Source organism: Triticum aestivum, chromosome 7D (genome assembly GCF_018294505.1).
Source record: "Triticum aestivum cultivar Chinese Spring chromosome 7D, IWGSC CS RefSeq v2.1, whole genome shotgun sequence".
Classification (NCBI taxonomy): Eukaryota; Viridiplantae; Streptophyta; class Magnoliopsida; order Poales; family Poaceae; genus Triticum; species Triticum aestivum.
This window is the reverse complement of record NC_057814.1, coordinates 481,699,104-481,711,607: the sequence shown is the minus strand read 5'-3', so window position 1 is coordinate 481,711,607 and position 12,504 is coordinate 481,699,104. Positions and strand designations below refer to the sequence as shown.

General features: G+C 53.8%; 1 protein-coding gene across 1 annotated transcript; it reads left to right on the top strand.

Moving 5' to 3' along the window:
* Positions 1 to 8,746: 8,746 nt before the first annotated feature.
* Positions 8,747 to 9,468, top strand: LOC123169835 (uncharacterized). Its single transcript, XM_044587701.1, has one exon. The coding sequence runs from the start codon at positions 8,806 to 8,808 to the stop codon at positions 9,088 to 9,090; it is 285 nt and encodes a 94-aa protein (XP_044443636.1). The 5' UTR covers positions 8,747 to 8,805; the 3' UTR covers positions 9,091 to 9,468.
* The last annotated feature ends 3,036 nt before the right edge of the window (positions 9,469 to 12,504 follow it).

The following is a 12,504-nucleotide window of genomic DNA, read 5'->3' as shown; positions in this document are numbered from 1 at the left end:
CAAGATTTAGTCATGCTATGGTACTCCATAATTGCAAACAAGGGCGAGAATGGATCAATTACAACTATAGCTACAAAACATCCTTACTGAACAACTCCAAAATATGCATGGATCTCTCTGTAGCATCAAGTTTACATGGCAACAAAATAACAGCAGACAAGGACTTAGAGAAATCACTAAGTCCCTGAAATCAGAAATATTACGGGGCCTACTTTGCATGCTTGTGCTAGTCACCACAGAGATCACAAAAATACATGGCATACGCCCTTGGAAAGATGGCATGGCATACTGTAAAACACACGTAGAGCTCATGCCCATAAGATGCACAGATTAAATGATACAAAAATGACAAATCTCCAAGTTCTGATAAGAACCAGAGAATAACAGCAACTAGCCCTCTTCCAACAGATATTTGGGCATCAAGATGAACTCTAATGAATATGATGCAATTGAACAAAATGAAGAGCATCATGAGGAGAACAATTTGACATATTACACGCACGAATCGAATCTACATGCAAAGAGTTATGGCATCACGTACAGGGGCACTTGCTGTAAGAAATCAATGACTTGGAGAAATTTCCGAGGGAGGAGAGGAGAAAGTCAACGCGGCTCACCAGATCCGATCGGGCTCGGAGCTCGCCGGCCGGCGACGGGGAAGGAGAGGAGGCGACGGGCCCCGGAGGAAGGAGAGGAGGCGACGAGCACGGGGCGGCGACGGGCTCGCCGGCGCACGGACTCCGGCGCGGCGGAGCGACGAGGCTGGCGGCGCGCGGTGGAGGAGCTCGCGGGCGGCGGTGGCGGCGCGGCGGTGGCCGGCGACGAGGCGGCGGGGAGAAGGTGCGGCGAGGGCGCTCGGGCGGCGGCGAGGGATCCAGCGGCGGCGCGGGCTCGGCCGCGGGGAGGCGCGCGGGCCCGCGGGGGCGGCGTACGGGCCCGGCGGGCCGGCGGCGCGGGGCACGGTGCGGGCCACGTGGAACGCGTTGGCTGGCTGCGGTCGGCAGCGAAATCGTCCGGCCGTAGACGGACGTGTCCGGCCGTGGCGGGGAGGTTTGCTAGGGTTTTGGACTGCGAGAATTTCGGGGGGTCTCACAAATATATAGCTAGAGGGAGCTAGGAGAGTCCAAATGAGGTGCGGTTTTCGCCCACACGATCGTGATCGAACGACCTAGAGCATGGAAGAGAGTTTGGTGGGTTTTGGGCTGGTTTTTGAGGGGGTTTTTGCTGTACACTCAAATGGACTTTACGGATGCCCGGTTAACCGATGGAGTACCAAACGACCTCCGAATGGAACGAAACTTGACCGGTGGTTTCCGGGTGGTATACTAGGGCCACATGACAAGCCTCGGTCCATTCCGAGAAAGTTTGACACCCGCACACGAAAGAAAACAAGAGGGATGCGCCAGAGGAGATAGGAGCGCCGAATTGCAAAACGGACAACGGGGAAAATGCTCGGATGCAAAAGACGAACACGTATGCAAATGCAATGCACATGATGACATGATATGAAATGCATGACATGAAAAAAAATACAAAACGAAACACAAAACCCGACCACGGAGGGAATATCATAGCACATAGCCGAAAATGTCAATAGTCGGAGTTACAAATATGGCAAGTTACATCCGGGGTGTTACAGAGAGTAAGGGCATCTCCAGGGCGGACCCTCAAACCTCCACTATATGTCCGGACCACAATGTCCAGACTACTTTTGTCATCCAACTGAACTTGTATATGTCCGCTTAACAGTTCGGACGTACGGATTCCGTTATCCAAGAGACAACGCACGCGCGGGGGTGGGGGGTGGGGGTGGGGGATCCTCCCAACCGCACATGCATGGTCCTCCTCTCATCTTTCTCCTTCCAACCGGACACTACATCACAAATATTTCACCACATGCATGGTCCCCACCTACTTTTTCTCCTCCCAACCGGATAGTTTGTGATTAGCATTGGAGGGATCCCTCCTGCATCATGTCCGCGGATCACTTCCGGACATATACCGGGGACATTTGCGGGTCGGCGTTGTAGATGCCCTAACTGAGCTTTCTCCAAAACCCGTGTCAAAACTATATGATCAGAAGAGGTACAAAACATGCCTAAATCTCATATTCACTTTTGATTAAATGTCCATTTTTCCGTTTCAGTGACATCAATTTCTAAAGAAAATTCATTGTCTGGACTATTTGGAACTGTTGAACATATCTTGTGCATGTATCTGTTAGGATAATCTCCTACCGGCCCTGCCTCTAGTTTCTTTGTATAAATGAGGTTGAGGGCTGCCCTTGTACTTTATATACGTGCACCGTGCACCCGATCAATATATCGAGAGTTGCATTGCCTTCAACATGGTATCAGTTTCCCTTCCGATCCAACCCTAGCTTCCGCTCCTAGCCGCTGCCGCAGCAGCACCTCGCTGCCGCCGCCGCCGCATCCTCACCCCGCCGCCGCGTGTGCCTCCCCATCCCGATCCCTCTCCCTCTCCCGAGTCGCCTCCCCACCCGGTCTCCCTCTCCCTCCCGAGCCGCCTCCCTCTCCCGATCTCCCGAGCCACCTCCCACCCGATCGCCACCTCCCTACCCGATCGCCACCTCCCTACCCAGCCGCGCCGCCACCACCCCCTCGGTCGCCGCACCGCATCCATGGCCTCTCCCCACGCCGCCACCTCCCTTCCCTCGAACCCCTTCGAAGGTCCGGCCCTCCCCCGGTGGAAGTCGTTCGCGATCTCGACATCTTCGCCCGTGTGCCCATCGTCCTCGACTACGCCAACTCCACCTACTACGCCTGGAAGACTTACTTCTCCCTCGTCTTCCGCGAGTACCACCTCATCGATCACGTCGATGGCTCCGTCGACTCCGACCTCATGTTCGCGGATGACGACTGGCTGACCATCGACGCCACCATCACTCGCTGGTTGTACCAAACCATCTCCAAGGACATCTTCCACACCATCGTTTGCGACACTGATGACGCGCAGATGGTGTGGGCGAAGCTGAACGGGCTCTTCCTCAACAACGCCCTCCAGCGCCGCGTGTTCCTTCAGCAAGAATTTTTTGGCTGCCATCAGCTTGACTCGTCTATTGACGATTATTGCATGCGCCTTAAGAAACTTGCTGACGAACTTCGCGACCTCGGGGAGAGGGTCTCCGACGACCTCCTCCTCAGCACGCTCACCGCCGGCCTGAACGAAGAGTTAGACAACGCGGCCTCCAACCTCACGTTCCTCCCGGACCCGACCTTTCCTCGGGTTGTGGCCTACCTTCGGTTGGAGGAGAGGAGGATGAAGATGGTGAAGTCCCAGGCCACGCACACGGCTCTCGCTGCGGGCACCTCCCGTGCCGCTCCTCCCACGGCTCCGCAGCCGCCGCCGGCGTCCTACTTCCAGGCGCCACCGCCGCCCCTGCCCCTGATCGTTCCCGCGGGGGGCGCCGCGGCAAGCAGCAGCAGCAGCAGCACGGCGCCGGGGGGGGGGGGGGGGGCGCCATCCGCAGCAGCATCAGCTGCCCCCGGACCCCTGGGCCGCCGCGACCAACCCTTGGACGGGGGTGGTCCATGCGTACACGATGCCCGTGCCGCGGGCCCCCGTCCCGGCTGGGATCCTCGGCCCCCGCCCCGGCGCGCATCAGGCGTTGTTCGCCGCCCCGGGTGGCTACCCCGCCGCGGCGCCCACGTACGCCGCCCCAGGCGGCTACCCCGCGGCCATGCATGGCTACCCCGCGGCCCTGCCCGCCTACCCCGCCGCCCCTCCGGCCGCGGCTGCCGCACTCCCGCCGGCTCCTTGGGATTCGGCCCTCCTTGCGGCGCTTCACTCCGCCCCTACACCCAACACATACACCGGAGGCGGCGACTGGTATATGGACATCGGGGCTACTGCCCACATGACTTCCAACCCTGGTAACCTCAACTCCGTATATCCAGTTTCTACCTCATGTTGTATCACTGTTGGGGACGGGTCCTCCCTTCCCATTACTTATGTCGGTCATGGTTCTTTTCTGTCTAACTCTACGCCTATACACATGTCTAATGTCTTAGTTTCACCTGAGTTAGTCACCAATCTTGTTTCCGTTTGTTCTCTTACACGTGAAAATCCTATAACTGTTGAATTTGACGAAGTGGGTTTTTCCTGTCAAGGATGCCCGTACCCGGATGGTGCTCCACCAATGTGACAGCCCGGACGGCCTCTACCCGGTGAACTCCACCAACACCTCCACATCCGCTCCGGTCGCTCTCTCCGCTACGGTGGACCTTTGGCATGCTCGGCTGGGACATCCAAACCCGGCCACCCTTCGTCATATTCTTAGGACTTTTTCATTCACGTGTAATAAAACCGATGATCATACTTGTCATGCTTGTCGTCTCAGCAAGCACGTCCGTCTTCCGTTTAGTGCGTCATCATCGGTGGCGTTGTATCCATTTGAGTTGATTCATAGTAACTTGTGGACATCTCCTGTTGCCAGTAATACGGGTTTTTTATACTATCTTGTCATACTTGATGATTTTTCGCACTATGTGTGGACCTTCCCGTTGCGGAGAAAATCCGATGCACTCTCCGTTCTCACTACCTTTTACTCCTATGTCGCTACGCAGTTTGGGCGTCCCATTCATGCCTTGCAGACTAACAACGGGAAGGAGTTCGACAACGTCGGGGTTCGCACCCTCCTTGCCACACATGGCACGATTCTTCGTCTCACTTGCCTGTATACCTCACAACAAAATGGTCGCGCCGAACGGCTCCTTCGCACCCTCAATGATTGTGTGCGCACTCTTCTCTTCCACGCTAATGTCCCGCCCCGGTTTTGGCCGGACGCCCTCTCCACCGCCTCCCTCCTCATCAACATTCGTCCGAGTCATGCTCGTGGGAACTTTGCACCACATCATCTCCTCTTCGGTAGCCCTCCCTCCTATGATGATCTTCGTGTTTTTGGGTGTCTCTGTTATCCTAGCATCGCCTCCACTACTCCTCATAAAATCGCACCTCGCTCCGTGGCATGCATCTTTCTCGGATACCCACCAAACACCAAAGGCTATCGTTGCTATGATCCGGTTTCCAACCGAGTTTTCACTTCACAACACATTTACTTTGACGAGAGGTCTTTTCCTTTTCACCAAGTACCGCTGCCGGTCGACTCGCCATCGTCACCCGCGCCTCCTGGCGCCCCTCGAGGCGGCCGCTCACTTGCGCTCGGCCCCCCTCCCGGCTTCGGGCCCCCCTGCGGCGCGTGGGCCTCGGTCTGGGTCCGTGGCATCGGACCCGGCCCCGTCACCCGCCGCCCCAGGCTCTCCCGCCAGCCCGGCTGCTTCCTCGCCGGCGGCCACGGCGCCACCGACTCCCGTTGAGTCCGTAGCCCGGTCAGCGAGCGCATCTCATGCGCCTGACCCGGGCTCCTCGACGGCTTCACCGGTGATCCCGATGGGCTCTTCGTCGCCTTCGCCCTCGGTCAATCCCCCCTCGCCGGCCTCGCCGGCACCGTCGCCGGCTGCGGCCCCGACCCCGCCGGTCCCGCCGGCCTCGCCGGCTTCTCCACCGTACCGGCCCCTCCGCCGGTCCCGCCGGCCGCCCCGGACACCGGCATGGTCACCCGTGCTCGCGCCGGTATTCATCGACCCAGCACGCGCTATTCCGCGGATGAGTACCTTCTCGCTGCCTCGATGTCTACGCTGTCACCCCTCTCGTCGTCACCTCTAGCCGTGCTTCGCGACCCGCATTGGCTCGCTGCGATGCAGGAGGAGTTCAACGCGCTGGTGCGCAACCGCACCTGGCAGCTTGTCCCGCGGCCCTCCCATGCCAACATCATCACCGACAAGTGGGTCCTCCGGCATAAGACTCATCCTGACGGGTCTCTCGAGCGCTATAAGGCTCGGTGGGTGGTACGCGGGTTCCGGCAGCATGCTGGAGCCGACTTCACCGACACTTTCGCCCCGGTTGTAAAACTGGGCACGATTCGTGCGGTCCTTCAGCTCGCGGTCTCTCGCGCCTGGCTGGTGCATCAGATGGATGTGTCGAACGCGTTCTTGCATGGCCATCTCTCGAAGCAGGTTTTCTGTCAGCAGCCTACTGGCTTCGTCGACGCGGCTCGTCCTGACCACGTGTGCTTGCTCTCCCGCTCCTTATACGGGTTGAAGCAGGCCTCTCGAGCCTGGTACCAGCGGATCACCGGCTTCTTGCAGCAGCTTGGGTTCCGAGCTACTCGCTCCGACGCCTCGCTGTTCTTCTACCACTAGGCTCCGGCGACCGCTTACCTGCTCCTCTACGTCGACGACATCATCCTGACTGCCTCCTCACCAGAGCTCCTTCGCCAGCATACTGCTCGCCTCAGCGCCGAGTTCGCCATTAAGGACCTCGGCCCGTTGCACTACTTCCTCGGTATTGAGGTGGTACGCCGCGCTGACGGGTTCTTTCTCCACCAGCAGTAGTATGCGCAGGACCTTCTTGAGCGGGCTGGCATGCTTAACTGCAAGCCTGTCCCCACGCCTATCGACCCAAAGGCCAAGGTTTCTGCGCTCGATGGTTCACCCGCACCGGATGCGGCGTTCTACCGCTCCATCGTCGGCGCCCTTCAGTACTTGACACTCACTCGGCCGGACATGCAGTATGCCGTCCAGCAGGTGTGTCTCCACATGCACGCCCCTCATGACACTCACTGGAACCTGGTGAAGCGGATTCTTTGGTACATCCGTGGCACCACGACTCTGGGTCTTACGTTGACGGCCTCGCCCTCGACTGACCTAGTTGCCTACAGTGACGCCGATTGGGCTGGCTGTCCGGACACCCGTCGCTCCACCTCCGGCTACTGCGTCTACCTGGGGCCCTCGCTCATATCGTGGTCGTCTAAACGACAACCCACGATATCCCGCTCCAGTGCCGAGGCTGAGTATCGTGCTGTGGCCAATGCCGTCGCCGAGTGCCCGTGGCTCCGGCAGCTTCTCCAGGAGTTGCTTCTTGATGTTCCGAAGGCCACCATTATCTACTGTGACAATGTCTACCTGGGGCCCTCGCTCATATCGTGGTCGTCTAAACGACAACCCACGGTATCCCGCTCCAGTGCCGAGGCTGAGTATCGTGCTGTGGCCAATGCCGTCGCCGAGTGCTCGTGGCTCCGGCAGCTTCTCCAGGAGTTGCTTCTTGACGTTCCGAAGGCCACCATTGTCTACTGTGACAATGTCTCTGTAGTCTACCTCTCCACCAACCCATTCATCATCGTCGCACGAAGCATATTGAGCTCGACATTCACTTCATGTGAGAGCAGGTGGCTCTTGGGCGCATCAATGTCCTTCAAGTTCCCACCGCTCAGCAGTTTGCCGATGTCATGACCAAGGGGTTACCGACGCCTACATTTGAGGAGTTCCGGTCCAGTCTATGCGTCACAGGTGAGGTATCGACTCGGGGGGGGGGGGGGGTGTTGAACATGAACATATCTTGTGCATGTATCTGTTAGGATAATCTCCTACCGGCCCCGCCTCTAGTTTCCTTGTATAGATGAGGCTGAGGGCTGCCCTTGTACTTTGTATACGTGCACCGTGCACCCGATCAATATATCGAGAGTTGCATTGCCTTCAACAGGAACGAAAGAAATGCCCGCATCGTGCACAAGAGAGCTTCTCCGGGTGGTTCTTCTTGCAAACATAAAAAAACGATGCTATGATTTGGGTCTTTGGGTAACTGCGGGGCTAAGAAATTGGGTCAAATTATACTAGGAGAGTAATGACCTTTTGTTTTGTGAGGTGTTGTAATATTGCTCGAACTCTAGTCTCCCTTAACTAATAGATGAGACAAATCTTTTGCCTCCACTTTTTTTTTTTTTTTTTGCAATCAGCTTAAATTTCCAGTCTCATTCTAAGCTCCTAGGTCCCTAAAAGACCGTTTTGCCCCTGACGACGTTCTATCCAAAGGCATGGACCAGAGGTTATTGTACCATAAACATGGAACATACATATCCTCATGTTTTGCATCCCACATTCATCAAACACATAGATAGATCAATGCGCACAATCCCTTTTCTTTTTGCAAGGAAAATGCACACTATAATCATGTAACAGATGTGCCAAAACTTGCTTTTGAGAACAATCCCATCCATGTCTTTGTCCTCAGATCTGTAGTTTCGGTGTACTAACACTTGCGATCTTGCGCCTAGTGAACAGATTTTTTACTGTAAAAGAAAAAAAACTAGTGGACAGATTTTTTTTTTGAATTGTTTGGATTGCTTACCACATGTTTCATGTGGTAGTGGACAGATTTGGTCTACACCTTTGCATGCCGCACAGGTAACTCTACACGGCCACCCATGACCCATCAATCACCATCCCATGATCCTCGAAGCTTCTGTTCCTGCAGCCACGCCGTCGCGTGCAAGAGATCCAACTGGTAAGTCCATTAATCGTTACCTCCTAATCATGCAGCTGGTCTGCAAGTGTTTGCTTCGTGTAGCCACATCCTTGATCAATCATGTGGGATAGCGTAGGATCGATCGTGTGGCGTGTGCTCCGCTGACTCCGACAGCGACGCCGGCGAGAGCTAGGGAGTGGACGCCCTGAGGTCGACGGCGCTGCCTCACCGGCGAGGACGGAGCACGCTGTTGTCAGAATTTATTACTCTGCTTGATTGCACACTGCAGTTCATTTCTTTCAGATAATGTGGTTGGCTCGAGTTACCGCTCTGGTCAGGCAAGACGGTGGATTATTATTCCTCTATCTCACACCATCTATAAAACCCTTCCATCAGCTAGCACTTCCTTCTCAACGAACACGAGTTGCTTGTAATTTACAAGGTGATCAGAGGCAGCAAAGAAACACACACACACACACAGAGATGGGATCCTTGGGCCCTGCCGTGAGCGTGAGCATGGCCAAGGCCAACGGCGGCACGGCTGCCGTCGGTGGCCAGAAGCAGCAGCGGAAGCCGGAGCGCGGCACGTTCAGCTGCGGCTTCCAGATGCCTCTGCACTACCCGCGGTATAGGAAAGCGGACTACGAGGCGATGCCGGAGTGGCGCGTCGACTGCCTGCTCCGAGAGTACGGCCTCCCTGTCACCGGCGACGTCGAGGAGAAGAGGAGGTTCGCCATGGGCGCCTTCCTCTGGCCCGGCCAGTATTGATTCGCCCTCTTACATATTGCCACTTGGAGCAGAGGCCGATCAGCGAGTGAGCGCCTAGTAGAGACTGATCAGCAATGGCAGCAGCAACATCACGTCCCCATGTATGAAGAAGACATCGTGTCCATATTATTTTATCTACTCTCTCCGTAAATTAATATAGGAGTGTTTATATCATTAAAGTTTACGGAGGGCGTATCATCTATCATAATCTCCAACCCCCCATAGACAAATACAGTATAATCTCCAATTCTCCATAGACAAATATTTTCTTGGAGCAGTTCTGATGTGCCTACGTTTACGTGTAAGCAGTGGAAGAATGTGTTTTTTTTATCTTCTTATACATGTAAATTAATGCTTTCTGTGTACGTCCGACGTTGATTTTTTGCTGTGCAGTTGTGATCGTTTTGCACAGGCTCCGGTGTCCTAAAAATCTACTTTTTTTTAAAGAAAAGACATACATCCAATTTTATAAATAAAGCCATACGGCAAAGTACCGAACAACCTCACCACAACCAGAGACGGAAAAACAGTATTGGCCAACAACCAACGGCGCACCAGCCAGACAATACAGAGCATGCAGACCCAGGCACAAAACAAAACGAAAAGAGGCGCGCAGGCTAACAACCTACCCCTAGAGCTCAAAAGACGACACTAAGCTTGAGCATGAGCACCATCAGCTGGAGACGACAGAAGATTGGCAGAAGCCCGTTTTTTAGAGATCAACATCTCCAGAGCGTCCCTATCAGCAGGTTTAGTCAATGATTTCCACTGCTATAAAAAGATAGACATATTAAACATAAAATCAACAAGTTTGTTAGGGAATGGTCCATAAAGCCCAGCACAATGAGCCCAAACCGACCCAAAACACCCGCTTAACCAGGCCCTGTAAGCCAGCGGAAAGCCCACATAGCTCATCGAAAGAATCGGGGGGCCAGGAGACATGAAGCCATGATCAGACGCAACACCAGGCTAACTTACAAAACACAACCAAAGAAGATGTGACTGGCATCCTCCAGTTCAGAGCAAAGAGAAACAAGATCAGAGCCAGGACCATCACGCTTCCGAATTTGATCGGCCGAGGGCAATCGAACCCTAAAGGCATGCCAAAGAAAGATCTTGATTTTGGGAGGCAACTTTGCCACCCAAATCAGCTTGAATTTAGAGGTAAGCAGGCCAGAAATAAGACGTGCATATAGAGATCTAACCGAAAACCTCCCATACACCACATGAGGCCAAGCAACAGAGTCCCCCTCCTTTGAGAGCGTAAGGAACAAGGCCAGCCACCGAACTCTACAGGAGAAAGAGACCTCCGAAAACTTAGGTCCCAATCATTACAAGAGAGCTCAAAGATTGAGTTCCCAGGGTTAGGGCAATAAGAAAACAACACATGGAAGGGAACATCTAATGGAGAATCACCAGACCACCAATCCAACCAGAAACGGGTAGACTTACCATCTCTAACCACAAACTTACATTATTACGGAAAACATCACAAACTTTAACCAAATCTTTCCAAAATTGGGACCCGAGGGAAGCCAAAGCAAACATCGGACTACCAATAGGGAAGTATTTGGCCTTCAACAAGTCAAACCAGAGAGTGCCACTGGTAGCCGTCATGATCCTCCACCATTTGATGACGAGGCATTGATTCATACCAAAGTGTTTAGAATGCCACCCCCCAAGGTTTTGGGCCTGCAAATAACCTTCCACTTCACAAGCCTACATTTGCATTTGTTATCTGCCGCATTCCAGAAAAAGCACCTCTATGCTTGTCAAAACCATCGCGTGTCCCTCGAGAGAGGCGATAGAAGCCCATGGTAAACATAGGAAGAGAAGTGAGGCACACATTGATAAGGCAAACTTTCTTGCAGGAGTATTATACCCGCCGCGCCATGGCATAACCCTATTGCCCACTTTGGTAACTAGAGGCCAAAATTCCTTCGTGCAAAGATTGTAAGGAGAGATAGGGAGGCCCAAGTATTTGAAAGGAAAGGAACCAAGACTAAAACTCAGAAGCTGGGCCACCCTCACAGCTTCAACCTCCGAAATGCCAGTCACAATCACCTCACTTTTAGAAAAGTTAATCTTCAGCCCCGACAAGGCCTCAAAACATAGGAGAAGAAACTTAAGATGGGAAAGGCAAGAATCATTAAGTTCAAGCACAATAACAGTGTCATTGGCATATTCGAGGTGAGTGATGCCCTGGGGTACGTAATAGGTGGGAAACAATAGGAGAAATGTGACCCGCAGTCGCAGCCCGATCCAGCATACAGGAGAGGGCATCTACAACAAAATTGAAGAGCAACGGGGACGCCGGGTCCCCTTGCCTAAGCCCCCTACCATTGGCAAATAAACTTGCTAATCGTACCATTAACCGCCACAACAGTGTGACCGCCAGACACTAGCTGCATCACCCGATGCACATAGGCAGCATCAAAGCCCTTATCAGTAAGAACCTGGCGAAGGAAGTCCCAGCTAACCAAGTCATAGGCCTTCTCGAAGTGAAGCTAGAGAATGATGGCCCTAGCGACCCTAACCCTAAGATCATGAACAATCTCATGTAGACATAAGATCCCATCAAGAATGTGACGACCCTTAACAAAAGAGGTCTGGGTAGGGCTGAGGACATAGTGGGCCACCGGGAAAGATGCGTGGCAAAACCTTTGGTCGGGGCAAAATTGTTAATGAGGGCAATTGGACGTAACTGGGAGATAGAATCAACACCCTTGACTTTAGGAATGAGCGCTAGGATAGCATAGTTAAGTCTAGAAATGTCCACAGTCCCCAAACAAAACCCTTGAATCACAACACACACACCAAGTTGCGCAACATCGGCCAAAATTTCCTGAAGAAAGGGATTGAGAACCCGTCCGGACCAGAAGAAGAATTCACATTAGCGGAGTTAATAAGAACCTCAATCTCCTTAGAAGAGAGCGGAAGCATGAGGGCTTGATTTCCCTCCTCCGACACCCTACAAGACTGGGCACAAAGAGAGGGAGTGATAACAAATCTCGAAGCTGGCTTGGCAGCCAAACGAGAAGCAAAGAAGTGTTGGACGTGATCAAGAATGAAGCTCGGGGTCAGAAACCCTCACACTATCAATCACCAGGCTATTAATCGCACAACGGCGCCTCCTACCATTAGCAATCCAAAGAAATACGCAGTGAGGGAGTCCCCTTTAAGAGACCAGTTGATCGTGCCACATTGTTTCCAGTAAGTTTCCGCCATCCTATGCAACTGCATGAGAGCAGCCTCAAGATCGTAACGCTGCTACCAGGCCGCGGCCGACAGCCCACCTGCATCAGCAACTGTTGGGGAACGTAGCAATTAAAAAAAATTCCTACGATCATGCAAGATCTAACTAGGAGATGCATAACAATGAGACGGGAAGAGTGTGTCCACGTACCCTCGTAG